Genomic DNA, 18833 nt, shown 5'->3' on the forward strand with positions numbered 1-18833 from the left:
GCAAAGCAGCCGTTCCATGTCCAGAACATCTCCATCCCCTTGGCAGCCACGCTGGTGGCACAGAGACAGCCCCAGGGACCCTCTGCCAAGCGATGTGGTGGCAGGTAGGGCTTCCTTGGTGTCAGGCCACCCTCACACGCTCAGCCCCTGCCCCATTGGGTCCCTTCTCAGCCAGGCATGCCCCATGCACACAGGCTCCCATCAAAGCCGTGCTCCCAGCCCACTCCCCGTCCCTAGGGCTGGCTGCCCTGGTGTTCCACGGGACACCCAGCCTTGGCGTGACAGGAGGGACAGGATGAAAAGCAGAGATTTCCATCCCTCCAGAAGAGGATGCTGGCGGGGAAGGCAGAACTACACTTCCCAGAGTGCTCGTGGCCCTGCCTACCACTCGGGGAAAGGCTGAGGGACCAGCCACCAGCTCCTCCCTGCTCCTAAATTATTCTCCTTATTATTTATTTGTGGTTTTTCTGCACTTAACTGTCTGCCTCGTCCACTTAATTGGGGGATTATTGCCACTACCTGCCCGTCCGCCAGAGTCCAACTCATTACTGGGGCTTATTTATTAGCAGCGAGGCAGCAGAAATGCACCCTGCAGCTCCCTCTCCTCCGGCGCAGGCAGCTGGAGACGATGGAGGAAAGCGAGCGGGGGCCAGGACAAGGCCAGTGACCACGGGCACGGCTGTGGTTCAGCCAGGGCCGGATCAGAACCAGCCTCTGCCGGGCATGGAGGCATCACAGCAGCCTCCTCCCGCGTCTGGCATCAGCCCGGGACACCGCTGCTCCCTGCAAGGCACGGGAGGAACAGCGAGAGCCTGGCTGCAGCTTAAAAGTGCTCCCGGAGCTCAGGAAAGGTCAGTCGTGCAGCGCTGTCCTTCTGCTCGCAGCGAGGGACCCCGTCTCCTCGGCACAGCGGAGGCTGATCGGCAGCCGCATGGCGGGGCGATGCCAACGCCTCGCGGCAGCCCACCGTGGGGAGGCGAAGGGGCCGGTGCCCCCCGAGCCCAGGATGAGCAGGCAGAGCCCCACGGCCCCTCTCCAAACTGCTGCTCCCATTTCCAGGCAGGAGAATCCGGGAAGAATGTGGGACAGCGGGAGCAAGCCTGCCTCTTGAGTGCTTTGATAAATAAAACATGGCGAGAAGGCAATCAGAGCTGCCCACTTGGATGCAGGCGGCTCTGTCTGCGGCAGCTGCATGGGAGGAATTCGCAAGCGGTGCCACCCGGGCCGTCAGGCCACCAGCCCCGACGCTGCTCCTCCTCTCGCATCCAAGTTTTGCTGCCTCAGCACCGAGGGGGATTGATTTATTCATCAGCCTCTCCATCCTGCAGCAGCCCTGCAAGAAGGAGCGGCACGACGAGCTGCTGTGCGATGTGCCGAGCGGCACGGCGGGCAGCGGGGAGGGCTGGCCCCGGAGCTGGCTCCCGGCTGACCTGCATCCCACCTGCCATGATGCCTGGTGGAGAAGGGACCCCCAGGGTGCGAAACCCAAGCAGCAATCTCCCCCGAGGCCGCGCTGCTGAGCCCTCCTCTGGCACCGAGGCACGGCCGTCCTGCACCCCTCTTCCAGGACGGTGAGGCAGGACCCCAGTTTTCAGGAGGTCGGATCCCAATGGCTGAACCTATCACAAAGATGAGTCGCAAAGCGAGGAGCTGAGCCCAGAAAGCACCGACCCCGGAGCAAGCCCAGGGCTCGGCGGGAACCGTTCCACACACCCACAATCCCAAAGGAAAACCCAGGGAAAGGAGTGCTGGAGAGCCCCAGCCCCCCAGGCCAGTGGGGGTCTCAGGAGCCCTCTTGGCCATGCCCAGCTCTCCTCATCCCCCATCCGCGAGACACCTCACGAGAGACCCTCGATAAGGGCTTTGTCAGGTGCAATGATTTGGGGATCACCACTGGCACCCCAAGATGCCCAGAGATGCCCTGTCTAGAGACCCCTCCTCTGGGGGGGGGCTGGCAGTGCCATGGCAGGGGAATTACTGCCTCTGTGGGAGAGAAATGCTGGGCCCTTGGTGGGAGGGAATTGCTGGGTGGGGGGTCAGGACGGTTGGCTAGGTACTGGGGGGAATTGCTGGGTACTGGAGAAACGGGGGTGGCCAGGGAGCAGGGGGTACTGGGAGGCATGGCCAGGTCCTAGAGGGTGGCCAAGGAGCGGGGCGGGGGGGGTACTGGGAGGCATGGCCAGGTCCTAGAGGGTGGCTGTTAGGGGCACTGGAGGTGCAACTGCTGGGGCCCAGGGGAATGACCAGGTACTGGGAGGGATGCCTGGGAACTGGGAGGCAACTGCTGGGTGCTGGGGGGCATAGCCGGGTAGCGGGGGGATGGCTGGGTACCAGAGGGGGCAACTGCGGGGTACCGAGGGGGGCGGCTGGGTACCGGGGGGGCTCAACCGAGGGGACCCGCCGGGCAGCGGGTGCGATGGCGGGGTACTGGGGGGGAACGGCGGGCCGGGGTGCGGGGCTGCCGGCGGGGACGCGGGGCGGGCCGGGGGCGGGCACGGAGGCGGCCCCGCCCGGGAGGCCGAGCGGCGGAGGGGGAGCCAGCACCGGGGCCCCCCCGTACCGCTACGGCTCCCGCCTCCCTTCCGGCGGCGGCTGCTTCCCTGCGCCGGGGGCGGACGGGGCGGACCGGAGCCGCGCCGAGCCCAGCCAGGTGGGTGCGGGCCGGGGCCGGGGCCGGGGCCGGGGCCGGGGGCGGGCCCGCCGTGCCGCAGAGCCCGGGGGGGGCGGGGGGGGGGGGAGGCCGGGCACGGGGCTGGGGACCGGCCCGCCGAGCCTCCCGGGGCCGCCGGCTTATGTAACGGGGCGGCGGCCGTGGGGATGCGGGATGCGGCAGGCGGGATGCGGGATGCGGGATGCAGGTGCGAGATGCAGGGCTGAGCGGTGCGCCCGCGGACCGCTCCCCTCGCAGGGCTGGGCGGGGGGGGACACACACGCCATTGCGGAGGGGATGGCAGGAGAAGGGCTGTCACCCCCCGGACGGTGGTCTGCACCCCGCCCCCCCCCGGCCCCTCCGTGCCTGGCCATCCCTGCGCGGGGTGGGGGGGGGGTACCCCCTGCCTGCACCCGGCAAGGCTCCACACAGCTGTGGGGAGCTCCTGGTACCCACCAGGCTCTTCCCACCATCTCCATCCCGCCCTCCAAGCCCAACCGTGGAGCATCCCAGCTCCACGGTCCCCTCCGTCGTCCTCCGTTCCCCAGGCTCCAGCTCCTCTCCCCACTACACCACCCCTCCAGGGTCCTGCCAACGCCCCACGCTCCGGTACCCTTCTCCCCGCCGTGGCTGCAGCGCACGGGGCCGGTGGCTGCTGCGATCCGGGCCTGGCAGCACGCGGTGGCACTGCCACCCACATGGCACGAGAGTGACCGGGCAGCCGCTGCCCGAGGCAGGCAGCGCGGTGAGTCAGAGCGGCAAAGCGGGGCTCGTACCTTCGCTCAGGACAGGGCTGATGGCTCAGGGCTTCTCCGCGCGACCAGGTGGGCTCGGTGGGTGGTGGCAGGTGCTGGCAGAGGTTGGTGAAGGAGCCAGGGCGATTCGAGTCAAGCCGAGGTGCTGGGTTTGGCAAATAAAGGACGATGGAGGATGGGCCAGGCTCAGGGTGGAGAGGTGTCCTCCCTGCCAAACCTGCCCTCATCCCCCCACGGCCGCAGGACCATAGGGGTGCCAGGACAGGCTCCGGTGTGGACAGGGGAAACTGGGAAACCGGAGGCAGCTCAGCTGAGACAAGTCACAGAAAAATGTCTCAGAGCCTCCCTTGGCTATGGGCTGAGTGTTGATTTCTTCGATTGCCTTGCGTGATAACGTTAGTATTGAAATGACCCCAACCAGACAGAGCTATTAACACCTCGCAGCACTGGAGGATGATCGCGGTTCGCACCTTGGCTCTTCCCCGGGTTTCTGCAGAGGCTGCTGGCAGGCACAGCCCGCCAGGCCCGGTGCTGCTTGTCGGGAGCCGAGGGGAGCTGCGTTGACTTGCCCAGCATGGTTTAAGCACCGGAGCTGAGATGTCCCAGCGGAGGTCCGGTACTGCAGAAAAACCCTCCAGGGAAGAGATGGTGGCTGCTGGCAGAGTGGCACAGCTCCGTTCCCACCACCGGGCACCAACATGGCCCAGAGCTCGAGGGGTCTGTTCTGGCAAGTGGGCATGGTCACCGCAGCCCGGGCTGCCGCCATTCCCACCGGCACCGAGCCCAAGCCCTCGGGCATCACACGCTGCCCAAACAGCCAGGGCCAGACCCCTCTGCCCAGAGCAGGACCTTCCCGGCAGCCGGAGGATCCCTGCTCTCGCCCGCAGCCTCTGTGTGTTCCTGGCCAGACCTCCCCACTTGTTCTTATGCCAACATCATCCTCGAGTTCAAACGATCCTTCTCCCTCCCCGGTGTTTACTCGCCGGGTGTATTTATAGAGAGCAATCAGGCCTGCTCAGCCAGGGTAAACAAGCTGCGCTCCTGCGGGCTGCTCTCGCGTGAGGCTCTCTGCTCGCTCGTCCCAGGAGCTTTCCCCTCCACCTCTCCCAGCTCTGCGGAGCCTTCCTGGCCACGGAGACTGGGACCGTGTGCCTTGTCCAGCCATGGGCTTTCCAGGCTGTGCCTCCAGGCTCCAGCATCTCGCTGGGTCACCTGGTGCCTTGCTAGAAGCCACTGTCGCCTTTTCGTGCTATTCTGCACCACAGGTGCCTGCTCCTCCTGTAAGCAGCCGGGCCAGCAGGTCCATCCCTCCCCAGTTCCTGCAGTGACACCCACCAGAGGCTCAGAAGCATCATTCGGCTCAGCCAAATCCCAGAGCCCTGTGATGGTGTGACCCAGACCTGCCCTGGCCCATGGCAAGATGAAGTCTGCAAGAGGTGTTGAGATTTCTGAGGCTGAGGGTCTGCGTTTTGAAGGCACGGCAGGTTGGCTTAGGTACAGGACCCCAGCTGGGAAATGCCTCTGAGGGCTGCCTGGTGGAGCATGGCACCCCAAGCTCTTTGCACCCCTGTGTGAGAGCCAGGATGGCACACTGCCATCACCGAGTCCAGTTTGCAGGTGTTTTCCTTAAGCTTCGTGACTCTGAGCCTTCCTTCTCACCCCGGTGCCTGGAAGCAAAGCTGATACCAGCCTCAGGGCAGGTCATGAGAGCATCTTCTTTAGGCAGGAGAAGTACTTTGAGATGTGGCCCGGAGTTTCCCAGCCTGCACACCCTGCTGCTCCCCTTCCCCAGCCCGCCCGCCTCTGCAGACATTTGGACAAACCCGGCTATAAAAGCAGGGTGCCGAGAGCTGGAGGTGCCGAAGCAGAAGAGCTGCGGGCTCGCTAATGGTCTCGTCTCGAGCATTGAGTTTTCCCTGGATACTGTCTTGTGTCCAGACCCCAGATGGATAAAAGCAGCCCTGCCAGTGCCTGGGGGCACCACAGTCCCCGGAGCTGGGGGTGTCCTGGCACCGTCACCCTGCTCTGCTCTTCCCTGTCCTCTGCTTTTGGCTCCGGCTGGTGTCTGGTTGCCTGGACCGACAGGCTGAGCGAGTGTGGCTGCCCAGGTGAGACGCATCTTCGTGGTACTGGCAGGCTCTGCCCATCGCAAAGGCAGGAAAAAAACCACCTCTGTCTGTCTCGGGGAAAAAACACCCTGTGGGGATCAGAGCAGCACCGCCAGGACGCTCGGCATCCTCTCAGGTCTCCAGGCGGGGGGTCCCCACCCTTCCCACCATCTGGGGTTTCAGCACAGAATGGCTAATTTGCACCCCGAGCCATGGCCGACAAAGCGGGGCACTGATCCTGTCCCAGCACAGCTCGTCTCCTCGGCGCTGAGCTGTCTGGGAGCCGGCCACCCCCAGGCACGCGTCCCCGCAGCGCTCCGCAGCCCGCCGTACCCCGCTCCCCAGCCTTCCCACATCCCGAAGGAGGCAGCGGTTGTCCCCAGCAAAGGTCACCTTCACGCTGCCGCCGAGCCCTTTCCAGGCTGAGCTCTTAGTGCTGCGTTTCACAGGGAAGCGGTCGCAGTTCTGGGGTCTCCTCGGGGGTCCCACTGGGGACTCTCTGCCCCCTCCCTGCAGCCCCCAGAGCGCGAGGTCCCCTGGGTGAGCCTGCACCCTCCCCAGACCCAGCGCTGTGCCCGGGGGCTGGCAGTGTCTCCTGCCCCCGGGGCTGGGACGAGGCATCCCTGCTCTGTAATGCTTTTAAAAATGCAGGCTCCATCCATCCCAGCCCCTGCTCCTCCAGCGTCGCTGTTTGGCTGTGTTTCCCCCGGCTCCCCTGGGTCATCTATTTATCTCCAATTTGCCAAAGCCTCCCTCCTTCCCCAGGGCGGAGGAGAAGCCTTTGCTCCAAGTCGGGATGAATTTGTAACTTCCCCAGGAACACGCTCCTCGAGTCACAGAGCACAAATCATACTCGTGGCACCCGTCACGGTGGCACCAGCCACACCGCGAGGACGGGGCACCCCGAGAAACTGCCGGCGTGGTACCCAGCACCCCGGTACCTGGGTCTCTGCACAGCCCCCGCCCGGGCCGGCACCCCCCGGGAGCACCCCCTGCATCTCACCGAGCATCACAGGGGGATTTCAGGGGCATTCGCGCAGGGACAGGATCCCCGAGCAGAAGCTTCCTGAGGTCCAGCAGAAGCGGGGAGCCCAGAGCGGGGCCCGGCTTTCTCAAATTGAAAAGTCTGAGCAAGGGCTTTTGTTTGGCGGCTTGTTTTAACTTGCCATTATGTTCTCCAAAGAAGAAATTCATCATTTGCAAGCTGAGGAAGGCCGAGTTAATGTGAAAATTTAAAACCCTCAAAGAGTTGAGAGCCCTCTAAATATTTAATGAAAGCATCCAAACTGCTGGGTGTCTGCAGAGACGGACAGGAGCCCTCTGCCAGCCGTGGAGGTGGTGTCCCTGATCTGGGAGAGGAGCGGAGACCCCCATGGGCTGCCACCTCCTCCAGCCCCTCGCCCTCCACGCGCCCCACTGGGCTCCCACCTGCAGGGAGACAACGCGTCTTGGCAGCAGGCTGCTCCCATCCTTGGAGGTCGGGATGCGGGAGGGGGTGCACAGACCCACTCCGGGCACCCCGGGTTGGGGGAGAGGGCGGCAGACAGCGGTGTGCTCCGTCCATCACCCGTCAAGTGACTCTGCTTTGTCCACCCCGTCCGGTCCTGGGTCCCCAGCGCGAAGCTGATCCTCTGGCTGTCGGTGTCTCCCGCAGGCCCCGCTCCCCCTGCCATGCCCAGCCGCCCCCGCGAGGTCCTCATCCCCCTGCGCTAGGTGCCGAAGCCTGCGGACGCCCGGCGCTGCTCGCACCAAGGTAGGCAGCGCTGGCCCCGCCGCGGGATGGACGGGGGGGCAGAGGTAACGCCTGGGGCGGCCTCAGGAGAACCCGTCGGGCCCCGCACAGTGTGGGGGTCCGTCATGGGCATCCTGGTGAGACCCCAGTGCGGGGCAAGAGGCATCCGCACCAGCTCAGGACTGGGCTGAGGCCATGGGAGCGGGGAACAGCTCGGCCTCTGGATGCTGGACACGGTCCTGCCTGGGGACCGTGGCAGGTGACGGTGACTGTGGAGCTGGCGCAGGGCCACGGGTTTTTTTCTTTTTCTTCTTTTTTTTTTTTCTGCCTTTGAAAGCCCCCAGATGGGAAAGGTACGCGCCAAACCCCTCCGCAAGCAGCCAAGAATGAATTTTCTGGCCAGAGCCCCAGCAGCTCTTGGAGCGGCGCCGTGCCCGTCCGGCGTCACGCCGCAGCGGAAACCCCGAGCACAGGCGGGCTGGGGGAGGTCTCAGCCGGGGTGCAGAGCGAGCCCCCCACCCATGCTAGCTGCTCCCCAGTGTGGGGGTCTCACCCCTCCCAGCGCCCCGAGCCAGGGCAGCGCGGGCTGATCCCGCTCCCACCGAGCCGCAGCTTGGCTGGAGCCCAGGCACCCAGATGTCCCCCCCACGCTGCCACAGAGTCCCCCACCGTGCAGCCATCTGCTGCCGTCGGAGGACAGGGTGTCCCCAGCACTGTGGCCCTCGGCTGGCTCTGTTGCCCAGGGCATGGGGCATCTCAGCTCCCCTCTCATGGGGTGCGATGGGCCTTGCTCCCTCGGGAAGGCAGATGCTCTCCCAGAGCCAGGCTGGGAGTCTGGGCAGAGCACAACCAGCCATGACAGCATCCCCGCTCCCCTCTCCCTCCGGCCTCAGCAGTGCAGGGGAGGGGGCAAAGCACCCCAAGCTCTCTGCCCTTATCTTGGGAGCCCCAAAAAGCGTGCAGGGTCTTTGCAACACCAACACCTGTGTCAGCACAAGGCTGAACCCCAGGGGAGCAGCACCCGGGGTCTCATTTTTCAGGGTGCTTCAGCTGGAGGGGGGATGGACGGGGGCTGTTGCTGCCTTGCCGTGATCTGGATGCCCAGACTTGAGCTAATCTTGCCCTTGTCCTGCAAGACTTTCCCCCGCCGGTGAAATGAGGGTGGGCGTAACTCCTCTGAGGCTTTCTGCGGGGAGCGGGTGCCTGAGGGTGCCATCCTGGCCCCGTGTTGGGATGAGACCTGGGCACCCGCTCCCCGCACAGCCCCGACCACCTCCGTCGTTGGCACCTGCACAGGCCTTGCACGTCCCTGCCAAGGCAGCAGGGGTGGAAATCAGTTTGTGCACAGGCTGGCTCCTTCCCCAAAGACGATGGCTGGGGCGATGGGGGGGGACAGGGAGGCAGCGTGGGGGCTCGGGGGGGGCTTTTGTCTGCTCCACAAGCAGTGCCTGGTGTGCTGCGCCCAGCTCCGCTCCACACCGGCCCCTGCAGCGCTGTGCGGCTGTGCGTGCCTGCCATAAATATTGATGGGGTGGACTCAGCTCGAGTGTGCCTTTATATACGTCGATTGGGATGTAAATGCTATAAGTACCTGCTGTGTGGGCAGGGGAAGCAGTGGAGGTGATAGCACCCAGGCTGAATGCACGGTGGCTTCTTGACAGGGAGGTGGGACCCATCCTGCGTGGGGTGGGGATGTGGGAAGCGGCCGGGTGAGTAACCCGAGGGGACGAAAACCCGTTTGGGTGATCGGCCAGACCCGCAGCGAGCCTAAATCTTCCGGCTGAGACTGCAGCAAGCCAACCGCGGCTCCCGCAGCCCGCTCCCCGCGCAGCCACGCCAGGATGAACAGCGAGGGGCTGCAGTGCCTCTGTTTAATAATGCATGGCGCAGAGGCACCGGACGCACGCCGGGAGCCACGGGGACAAGGAGTCACCACTGCAGCGCTCGGCCGGCGGGCTCCGTCCCAGTGTCCCAGCGGGCGGCTGCGGCGTGGCGATGTACCGTGGGCCTGGCAGGGCTGTGGGGATGTGGACACCTCGGGGCTGTGGGTGACCCTAAGGCTGGGGCTGGGTGAGCAGAGCTCCCTGTCACGGGGCACGGAGCGGCAGTGGCAAAGCCAAGGGACTCTGTCGGTCAGTGGGTGACATCCGGGCTGGCCTGGGCGCTTCTTAGCTGGGTCCCTGTCCCCTTGGGCGCTCTAGCTGGGACATTCAGCCCCTCCGTCACTCTCTCCCACACAGATGCAGGCATAGGTGGTCTTTTGGGGAAGCTGAGCAGCACGGGGAGCACCCCTCCCTCTCCGGTATCCTCCTGGGAGACCACCGAGCCGGGAAGAGCCGGAAGCCGTGGACTCGGTCCCCTCCTTGCCCCATCCCTCCTTTGGCCACCGCATGCTGGCTGCCGTGCTGGGGACCGTTCGCTGGCAGCTCCCGCAGCCGGCCCCCTCCCCGGGGACGCACGCGTCCCTCATTGCGTGCGGTGCCGTGATCCGGCCCCGCCGCCCATCTGTCGCAGCAGCTCCCCGCCGCCCACCGCCCGGCGCACGCTGCGCCCCGCGGCACGGAGCTGGGCAGGGACGGGCTGGGGGTGCCCAGCGCATCCCCCCCGCCCCACGGGCAGGAGCCCGGCGGGAGGAGGCGGCTGGGGCCGTGGTAGCGATGCGGATGGGTCTGCAGTACGGCTGCCGACGGGGCCGTGGTACTGATGCAGCTGGGCCCGTGATCGTGATGCAGGAGAGCGGGAAAAGTCGCAGCGTCAGCCCGCGGCCCGTCTGGCTGCAGCGGTGCTTCGCTGTGCCCAAGCCATGGGCACCAGGAGGGCAGCGGGCAGGAGCCTTCCCCATCCATCCAGCAAAGCCCGGAGCCGGGGAGACCCTCAGGGCACGGTGCCAGCAGAAGCCGTCCTGTGAGGGTGGCTCCAGGGGTGGATTTGGCCCGTTTTCTCCGTCCCTCCCTGGTGAGCTTAGGCAGCCCCGCCACCCCCAGCCCCCCGCCGCGGTGCTGCTCCCACAGTCAGGCAGAGCATCGCGGTGGAGCCGGGGTCAAGCCATGGCACGAGCCCACCTCCCACCCAGGGCTCGTGGCACGCTCCCACGCTGGCCCATGGTGAGACCCACGTTCACACCCCACGAAGTGAGGGAAAAGTGGGGAGTGGGTGCTGGGGGGGCACCCAGTGTGCTGGGGGGGGCTGTGACTTGCCGCAGGGGCAGGGTGGTGGCCCCGGTGTCCTCAGGGGCTGGACGTGGGTGGCTCTGAGCACCCCACGCTGGCCCTGAGCACTGTGTAGCGGCGTGACGCCGGGTCCCCCTCGCCTCGCGCGGTGTCACCGCGGGAGGGACAGCAGAGGTGGCAGGGGCTGTCCCCGCAGTCTGTGCCCAGCCGCTGCGCTGGAGGGTCCAGCTCCAGCCTGATGCTACCGCACACTGGTGCCTCTCCCCGTCCGTGTCCCCACCGGGTGCCAGCCCCCAGGGACCAGGGCTGCTCTTCAGAGGCTGCAGCTGCTGCGTGTTTTGTGCTGCCTCTTCCCCTTGTCCCCGCTGCTGTTTTTGTTTTGTTTAAGAGGCCGGGCTACGAATTTTAAACAGGCTCCTGAAAAACCCAATTACCTCCAGAAGACAACCTGATAAAAGCTGCCTAAGTGGCACTGTGGAAATCGCCTTGCGCAGCAACCGAGGGAAAACCAACATAACAAAGCCTCTGGAAATGGAGTTAACCACTTTTAATCCCTCGGCAGGATGAGAAGGACCAATAATTATTTTCTGCAGAGACTGGGGGGGGGGATAAGTGAAATAACTGCCCCGTGCTAATGGGTCTGGCTGGGCTGGCGGTGCTGCAGGGATGGGTGCGGGTACTCAGGCACCCACTCCCCTCTGCCCGGGAGCTTCACGAGCACCCGCAGAGGCTGTGACCGTGCAGGGTCCCCATGCGGCTGCGGGGCCTGGGGCAGGTGCTGCTCACGGCGTTGCTGGCAGCGGATGCTGTGGGTGACGCGGCGGCAGCAGCCAGCCCCGTGCCCTTTCCCCGGGCGCCGGCGGGGAGTGCATCGAGGCGCTGCCAGCACCCTGGCACCCGCACCGGCTCCGTCCCTGCCGCACGGCCCCTGCGAGCCGGCACAGAGGCAACTCGCAGGACTTGGCAGCGCTAAGAGCTTCCTCCTCCATCCGGCTACGGCTCTGCCTCCCCGTCCTCCCATCCCTCCCCGTCCCGTCCCTTCCTAACCACCCAGCAGGTGACACTGCCCAGGACGATGCCAGGGGACAGCGCTGCCTAAGGGGTGCAAGCGATCTTCCGGCACTGGGAGCATCTTCCAAACGCCTGCCAGAGCCGGCTCAGCGCTGGGACTGCGGGGGTCCCCCGGGCCCATCCCAGGAGCAGGGGTGTCCGCAGGGGTGTGCGAGGCAGGAGGGGACGGTGGCAATGCCCAAGGCCGGTGACGAGGCCCCGGCTGCCCGTCCCACGGGAGCCCGGCCGGCAGGGCAGAGCTGGGCGCCCACCAGCCCGTCGGCTGCGGCTGCGTTGCCGGCACCGGCAGCTGGAGTGCCGCAGCTCGCGTGAGCTTCGTGCTCCCTGCAGCAGCGGGGCCGGGGGCTGCTTCGCCCACCTCCCCCCGGCCACCCTGCCCCCTGCGTGGGGTCCCACGCTTGGGGACAGCACTCCAGGCCACCGAGCCCCGAGGAGGGCAAGCCCAGCTTAGCGCTGGGCACTGGCACAAGGGACGGCCCTGCCAGCTTGGCCACAGCTCATACTGGGAACAGTCCCTGGGGACGCTGGGAGCTACTGGGGGAGGATGCGCTTAATGAGCCGAGGCGTCTCCAAAGATTGAAAGACTCAAGGACCCATCCCAGGAACAAAAGAAGGCGTTTGTCAGGCGCTGAGAGATGGGCTCGTTAATTCCTCCTGGCTGTCACACTTATCTGTAATGAATTTGTGCTCCGCTGTATTATTTTTAATACAATAGGAGCGGTGCCGCCCGCCCACCGCCCGGCTGCCGGGAGCGCTGACGTCAGCGCCCGGAGCAGGGCTGCCGCAGGACGGACGGACAGACGGACGGGTGGACGGATGGACGGGCCAAGCGCGGGCCTGGCTCGCCACCCACGCGAGCGTCCCACCAGCCATCGCCGGGCTGGGCGCGAGGGCAGGAGCTGGATTTTTTTTCCACGGAGGTGGAAAAAGGAGTTGTTGGTTGATGCCATGGTGGAAGGAGGCTGGGGGCTCGGGGTTGGCGAGACGGGGTGCGCCGGGGGGGGTTTTGGGGAGTGGTGAGAGGGGGGTGAACAAGCAGGCCGTGTCCTCGATGCGCCGAGACCCACCGGCGGCAGCGGCCGCGCGTCGGGGCGGGAGCGGGCAGCGGGTGCCCACAGACGGGTCTGCGGGTGCCGTGTCCCCGTGGAGGGGCTGGGCTGGCGCTTGCGTCCCAGCTCCCCGCGGGCTCCCACATGAAAACGGGGGGTGGTGGCGGGGAGGGGGTCCCTGAAACGACCCCGCATCCAGACCCGCTTCAGCGCCATTTCCCCGCAGGGCTGCTCCTCCAGAGCCTGGCCGTTAAACACCAGCTACCCCCAAGGCCTGGCGCAGAGCACCGTCAATCTAATTTGCAAAGGGCTCGTCTTCTTGCTAATTACCCAGGGCTGGATTAATTAGGAGGCGCCGGCTGCCCCTCTGAGGGGTGTCGGGGCTGGCCGTGGGGCGCGCGGCTGTCCCCAGCGCCTCTCCGTGCACTGCGACGGGGATGGGAGACCCGGGGGGGGGGGGCTGGAGGGGCTGCAGGAGCCGGTCTCCCTTCGGGCAGGCGCGGGGGGGGGTGGTCCCCCCCATTTCATTCCCGGGGACACCCCTCCTTCCCCCCCCGAAGGGGTCCTGAGCTCTGTGGGCATCGTGGCCGTGCAGCCCCTCCCAGCATCTCCTGCCTGGGCACCCCCCGCCCGCCGTGGTACCCCGGGGGGTGGGGGGGGGCAGCTCCAAGAATCCAAAGCTGGGGCCCCCGAGCGGGCGCTGGGGCCGAGGGGATTTATCAGGGACTTTAATTAAACTCCCGCAGCCGCCCTGCGCGGCTGCGGAGGGGGACGGCGTGCTGCGGCTCGGGGTGCCGGGTGAGGGGGGGGTGCGGGATTGAGGGGGGTGGAAGCTCCGCGGTGGCTCCGGCTGATTAACGCCTCGTTTCGCCCATTAATTGCCACGGAGGTCAATCATTAACCCCGCGCGGGACGCCCTTCCCCCCACCCCTCCGCTGCGGGACCGCGGTGCGGGGGGGGGATGTCCGTCCGTGTCCTGGGGAGCGGTGCGGGGCTCCCCGGGCACCGGGACGTTTCCCCGGGGGTCGTGCGGCGTTTCTCGGGTCGGGGGGGGGGGGGGACGCGACACACCACCCCCCCGTGTGGGGCCGGGCTCGCGGTGGCGGGGGGGGCGGGTGTCGCCGCGGGCGGGCCCACGCGTGCCGGCGGGGGCGGGGCGGGGCCGGGGCGGGGCCTCGGCGGGGCGGGGCGTGGCGGCGGCAGCGGAGAGCGGCGGCGGAGCCGGTGAGTGCCGCGCCGCGCCGGTGCTGAAGGGACAGCGCCGCTGCGGCACCGGGCGGCACCGGCGGGGGGGGGGGGCCGGGCGGGGCCCCGCGCCGCAGCCACCGGGGGGTGGGGGGGCGGCGGCGCGTCCCCTGAGCGACCCTTCCCCCCCGCCCCTTCCCACCTCCCGCCCTTCCCGTGTCCCTGCGCCCCCCCCCCCCCGCCGCGTCCCCGGTGTCCCCTGCGCGTGTCCGCCCCCCCGTATGCACCCCGCTGCGGTTCCGGTGTCCCCCGCATGCCGGGTGTCGCGTCCCCGCTGTCCGCCGCCCTCCCGGCGCCCCCCCGTGTCCCCGGCGTCGCTGCAGCCCGGTGACTGCCGGTGCCCTCCCCCCCCCCCGGGTCTGCTTTGGCCCCCGCGGTGTCCCACACGTACCCCGGTGATGCTGCGCCCCCCCCCCGCGTCCCCGTGCTCCCCGTGTCCCCTGCACCGCGGCCCCGGTGTCCCCACGTCCCCGGTGTCCTCCGAGCCCCCCCTGCGCTCAGCGTAGCAGCATGTGGAGGGGACACACAGCCCCCCCCCCCCCCCTCCCCGGTGCGGCGGGGTGCCCCGGGGCTGGGAGCAACAAACTTCCCGGGGTGCCGGTTCGTGGACACCCCCCGTGCAGCCCAGCAGGATCCCAGGGTGGGGGGGACCACGCGGCTGCGGCACCCACTGAGCGCAGGCACCCGCACGCACACACACGCGCTGCAAACTGCACACCCAGGCTGCCAGCACAACCCGCAGCCCCCCCGCACACGGACCGGGCACACGGGGGGCACGGGCAGCCCCCCCCCCCCGCGCCTGCAACCCCCCCACACGCACAGAGCATGCCAACAGCCCGCAACACCCCCACGCGTACACGCAGGCGGCACAGGCTGCAAATTTCTGTGCATCCCCCCCCACACACCCGTACAGCCCGCAAACCCACGGACCGGCACGCGCAGCCCCCCCCCAGCACAGCCTGCACCCCCCCCGCAGTGTGCAAACACACGCAGCGCACACAAACCCGTGTGTGCACACACACACACACACCCCCCCCCCCGCAAGCCCTCACACACGCATCCGCAGAGCTTGCAAACACTGGAACTCGCACACGCGCTCGCAGCTTGCAAACGGGCTGCAAACCCGCACGCCGTGGGGGGCACGCGCAGCCCCGCACACGCGTGTGCACGGCCCGCGTGCAGACACAGCCTGCAGCCACCCGCAAGCACACGCCTTGACCAAACGCAGCCCGCACACGCAGCTCGCCCGCACCCGGCGCACGGAAAGCACACGGACGCGCCGTCCTGCACCCGCGGGGCCCCTGCACGCTGTCACCCATCCCCGGCACCCGCAGGGATCGCACGCGCAGTCACAAGCTGCTGCCTGCAACCCCTGCAGCCCCCAAACACTGTCACAACCTGCCAAGAGCCTCCTCGCCACCCCTCTGCAGAGCGCCCGTGTTGCGAGAGACGCACGCACAGCACCCCGTGTCCTCCCCGGGCAGGGTCTGCCTCGCCCCTCCCCAAAGCAGGGGTGCGCAGTGGGTCACGGTGTGGTGGGTCCCCGTTCCACCAGCCCCCAGGGGCTCCCGGGCTTCTCCTGGGCCGCGCTGGGGTGGAAAGTCCCCCTTGGTCCCTCCACGGGTCCCCACGGCCAGCGGAGATGCGGGGAGGGTGCCGACGGGAGCAGGGCAGATCAGCCCGCTCGCTGCCTGCAGACCCCGAAAGCTCCCTCTGCCCACCCTGGGAGGCATTTGGGGCTGGAGACGTGCGTCCTGCAGCCCCAGGGACCGTCCTGTCCCTTGTGCCTGGGTGGTGGGCACCCTGGGCACGGCGTCCCCAGCTGCGTCCCTCTCTGCCGGTGCAGGTGGCCCTGGTCAGCGAGCCCGGACGGCAGTGGATGAGCGCCGGGCACTGGCCTAGCCGCACACACACTCCGGCACCATGGACTTCGTCATGAAGCAAGCGCTGGGCGGTGAGTGGGTGCTGTCCCCCCTCAGGGTCCCCACTCCGGGACCCCGGGGAGCGTGGTGGGAGGGACATGGCGGTGGGACGCAGCCATGGGGAGAGGTGCCAGCAGTGGGGAGCTGCTGCCGGAGCCCTGCGGGGCTCCCGTTCCCAGCGCCGGCAGCGCCTGGCTGGGGAATCCCGGCTCTCCTGCTGCTAAGCGGGATTCCCTGTCGGGTCCCCTGGGTGCCAGCGCCGAAGGAGCTGCCGGTGTCTCCCCTGGCTGACGCCGAACTAGGGCAGCGCAGCCAGCCCACGGCACTCCCATCCCCGCAGCCTCCGGAGCCCGTCCGCAGCCGGCTCTGCTGCTGGGGGCCCTGGGGACGTCCCGGGTTGCCCTTGCCGGGGGGCTCCATGCCCTCCCTGCCTCTGCAGGGGCTTCGGCACCCTTGGGGACCCCCCCAATGGTCCTGTGCTACGCAGGGGCCACCAAGGACATGGGGAAGATGCTGGGGGGCGAGGAGGAGAAGGACCCCGACGCGCAGAAGAAGGAGGAGGAGAGGCAGGAGGCCCTGCGCCAGCAGGAGGAGGAGCGGAAAGCCAAGCACGCCCGCATGGAAGCTGAGCGGGAGAAAGTCCGGCAGCAGATCCGCGACAAGGTGGGCACGCACCTCGGCGGGCACCCGGGGTGGAGCACGGCTGGGGAGGAGGGTGGCCCGAGGCAGCGGCGATGGGCACGGGCGCAGCGTGTGCCCCGCTGAGGGCCTGCGTCCTCGCAGTACGGGCTGAAGAAGAAGGAGGAGAAGGAGGCGGAGGAGAAAGCCGCGCTGGAGCAGCCGTGCGAGGGCAGCCTGACGCGCCCCAAGAAGGCGATCCCAGCGGGCTGCGGGGATGAGGAGGAGGAGGAGGAGGAGAGCATCCTGGACACCGTCCTCAAGTACCTGCCTGGCCCGCTGCAGGATATGTTCAAGAAGTAACAGCACCGCCAGCCCTGCCATGGGGTGCTGGGGCACGGGCGCCCTGTCCCCTCCGAGCCCTCCATCGGTCCCCTTGGCCCCGGGGGGGTCCCCGCACCCCCTCCCCACCCTCTCCTGCCCTTTCCCCCCTCCACCAGACCAAAAACCCGCCCCGTCCCGTCCAGGCAGGGCCCCCCCCCCCACACACCGTGCCAAAGGGGAGCGGCCCTGGCCGGACAGGGCGAACCGGGACCAAATGCACTGACGTAACCTCGCGGCAGGCTGGGGGCACCCCAGGCCCCCCCGGCCCCCCCCCGGGGTGGCTCCCCGTGCCCCCCGCCCTGCCCCTCCCACCCCGCCAGGGGACCCCGGCAGGCCCCCGCTCGCCTGCCCTGGTCCCCAGCACTGCCATCTCCCTGCCCCATCCCACCCTGGGCCAAGCCCAAAGCACAAAGCCAGGCGCCCTGCCCGCAGCTCCCCCGTCCCCGGGGGTGCCCCAGCATCGGGGGGTCGGCGGGGACCCCCCCCCCGCCCCCTCCCCGCATCTCTGGCCCCATAGTTAAAGCCATATCAGTTAGACTGCAATACTTCAGCACCGGGAGGAGCGGGCGCCGCGCTCCACCGACCGTGTACAAAGGCGCGTGCGGGGCAGGGACCCCCCCCTCCTGCCTCGTCCCCCCCGCCCCGTGTCCCCCTACGCCCCCCCAGCTCGCTCGTCCGTGTGTCTCGGCCTTGCATCGGTGTCTGCTGCCCCCGAGCCCCCGCTCCGTCCCTGCAATAAAGCCAGCGCGGGGTTGGGGGCTGCCGGGCCAGTCCTGGGCTGGGGGCTCCCGGACGACCCCCCCCCCGGCACTGGACATGGGACTGGGAAGGGGTCCCCGGGCCCTCCCCCCAGGAGCCGCCGCTCGCACCCCAACAGGGGGGACGCGGGGCACGGCCTCCCCCTGCACCGTGCTCCCCCCTCCCCGCGCTTCCTCCGCCACAGCCCCCAGCTGCTCCACCGGGACCCCCCCCTGGGCTGGGGGCCCGCAGACATGCTGTGACCATCCTGCTCGAACCAGTCTTTGACAAACGGATAAAATAAAGGGATTTGTACATTGCCCCCGCCTCTCCATCGCCCTCGGCGCTGAGACCTGGCAGCTCATCACACGCGGGGAGGCCACGGGGCCCACCCCGCGCAGCGCCCGAGTGAAGAGACCCCACGCAGCCCCCGGAGCCCTGCTCTGTCCAGCTGCCCCCACGCACACCCCTGGGACCACCCTGCAGGCGCCCTCTCCGGGGCTGGGGACAATACAAGGGATGGGTGCTGGTGGGCGTCCGCCCCGCAGACAGGTCGGGGGGGCTTTGCCCCTTCCCCCGCCTCTGGGACTCTCAACTGGGGATACCCCAGGGGTACAAAGGCAGTTGGGGTGGGTCGCAGCCTCCTACGCCGCCAAGAGCAGGCGCACGAGGCTACGGGCAGGCCCTGCGCCGTGGGGCACCTCGTGCTCCCCAGCGAAACGGGACCCCCGGCAGCGCCCAGGCTCGGCCCCAGCCCCGGAGCCCTCCACCTGCGCCCAGCTCCGGCCAGTTTGCCGTCATTTACCAGCAAGGCGCTCAGCCGTCGCCCAGGCGGCATCAGCAGAGCAGTCACCCGGAAAAGCTGCTGTCAGAAGAAAATATGAGGGTGGGGAATGATAGAGATCTTGCAGGAGAGGTCTCCATCGCAGGCACGCTGCGCCCAGCCCTCCCCCGCGGGGACCGTGTCCCCTGCGAGCCAGCGTGGAGGGGAGCAAGCCCCACGGCTCTCCCTGGGGAGTGGGGACGGGGGGAGCCCCCATGCGTCACCCCTGGCTGGGGCACGGCCAAGGGCTCTGTCCCACGCTCCATCGACGCGCGGGGTGTAGGACAGGGCAGGTCCCCACCGCCGGGCCGTGCCACTGCTGTCACCTGTCCCCTGCGTGGGTCCCCACCGCCATGCCACTGCTGTCACCTGTCCCCTGCGTGGGTCCCCGCCACCGTGTCGTGCCACTGCTGTCCTGTCCCATGCGTGGGGGCGCAGCGACCCCTGGCGGCGTGACAGCGCAGCGCGGGGACCATGGGGACAAGGGGGACAGCCCCCGACGCGGACCCCCACGACCAAGGGGAAGGAGGCAGGGGCAGGGAGCGGCGCCGGCAGGAGAGCCGCTCAG

The 18833-nt window shown here is 68.3% G+C and overlaps 1 protein-coding gene across 3 annotated transcripts; it reads left to right on the forward strand.

Annotated features, from left to right (window-relative positions):
* The first annotated feature begins 2511 nt into the window (after positions 1-2511).
* Positions 2512-17028, forward strand: CPLX2 (complexin 2). Of its 3 annotated transcripts, XM_075441771.1 has the most exons (5): positions 2512-2650; positions 7168-7266; positions 15627-15734; positions 16190-16365; positions 16486-17028. In XM_075441771.1, exons 3-5 carry the CDS (start codon positions 15704-15706, stop codon positions 16681-16683), a joined length of 405 nt encoding a protein of 134 aa, XP_075297886.1. In that variant the 5' UTR covers positions 2512-2650; positions 7168-7266; positions 15627-15703; the 3' UTR covers positions 16684-17028. The 3 variants fall into 3 exon arrangements, with proteins under 3 accessions (XP_075297886.1, XP_075297889.1, XP_075297888.1); XM_075441774.1 differs by lacking the exon at positions 7168-7266; XM_075441773.1 differs by lacking the exons at positions 2512-2650; positions 7168-7266 and adding an exon at positions 13698-13759.
* The last annotated feature ends 1805 nt before the right edge of the window (positions 17029-18833 follow it).

This window comes from Opisthocomus hoazin, chromosome 22 (assembly GCF_030867145.1).
Source record: "Opisthocomus hoazin isolate bOpiHoa1 chromosome 22, bOpiHoa1.hap1, whole genome shotgun sequence".
Taxonomy (NCBI): domain Eukaryota; kingdom Metazoa; phylum Chordata; class Aves; order Opisthocomiformes; family Opisthocomidae; genus Opisthocomus; species Opisthocomus hoazin.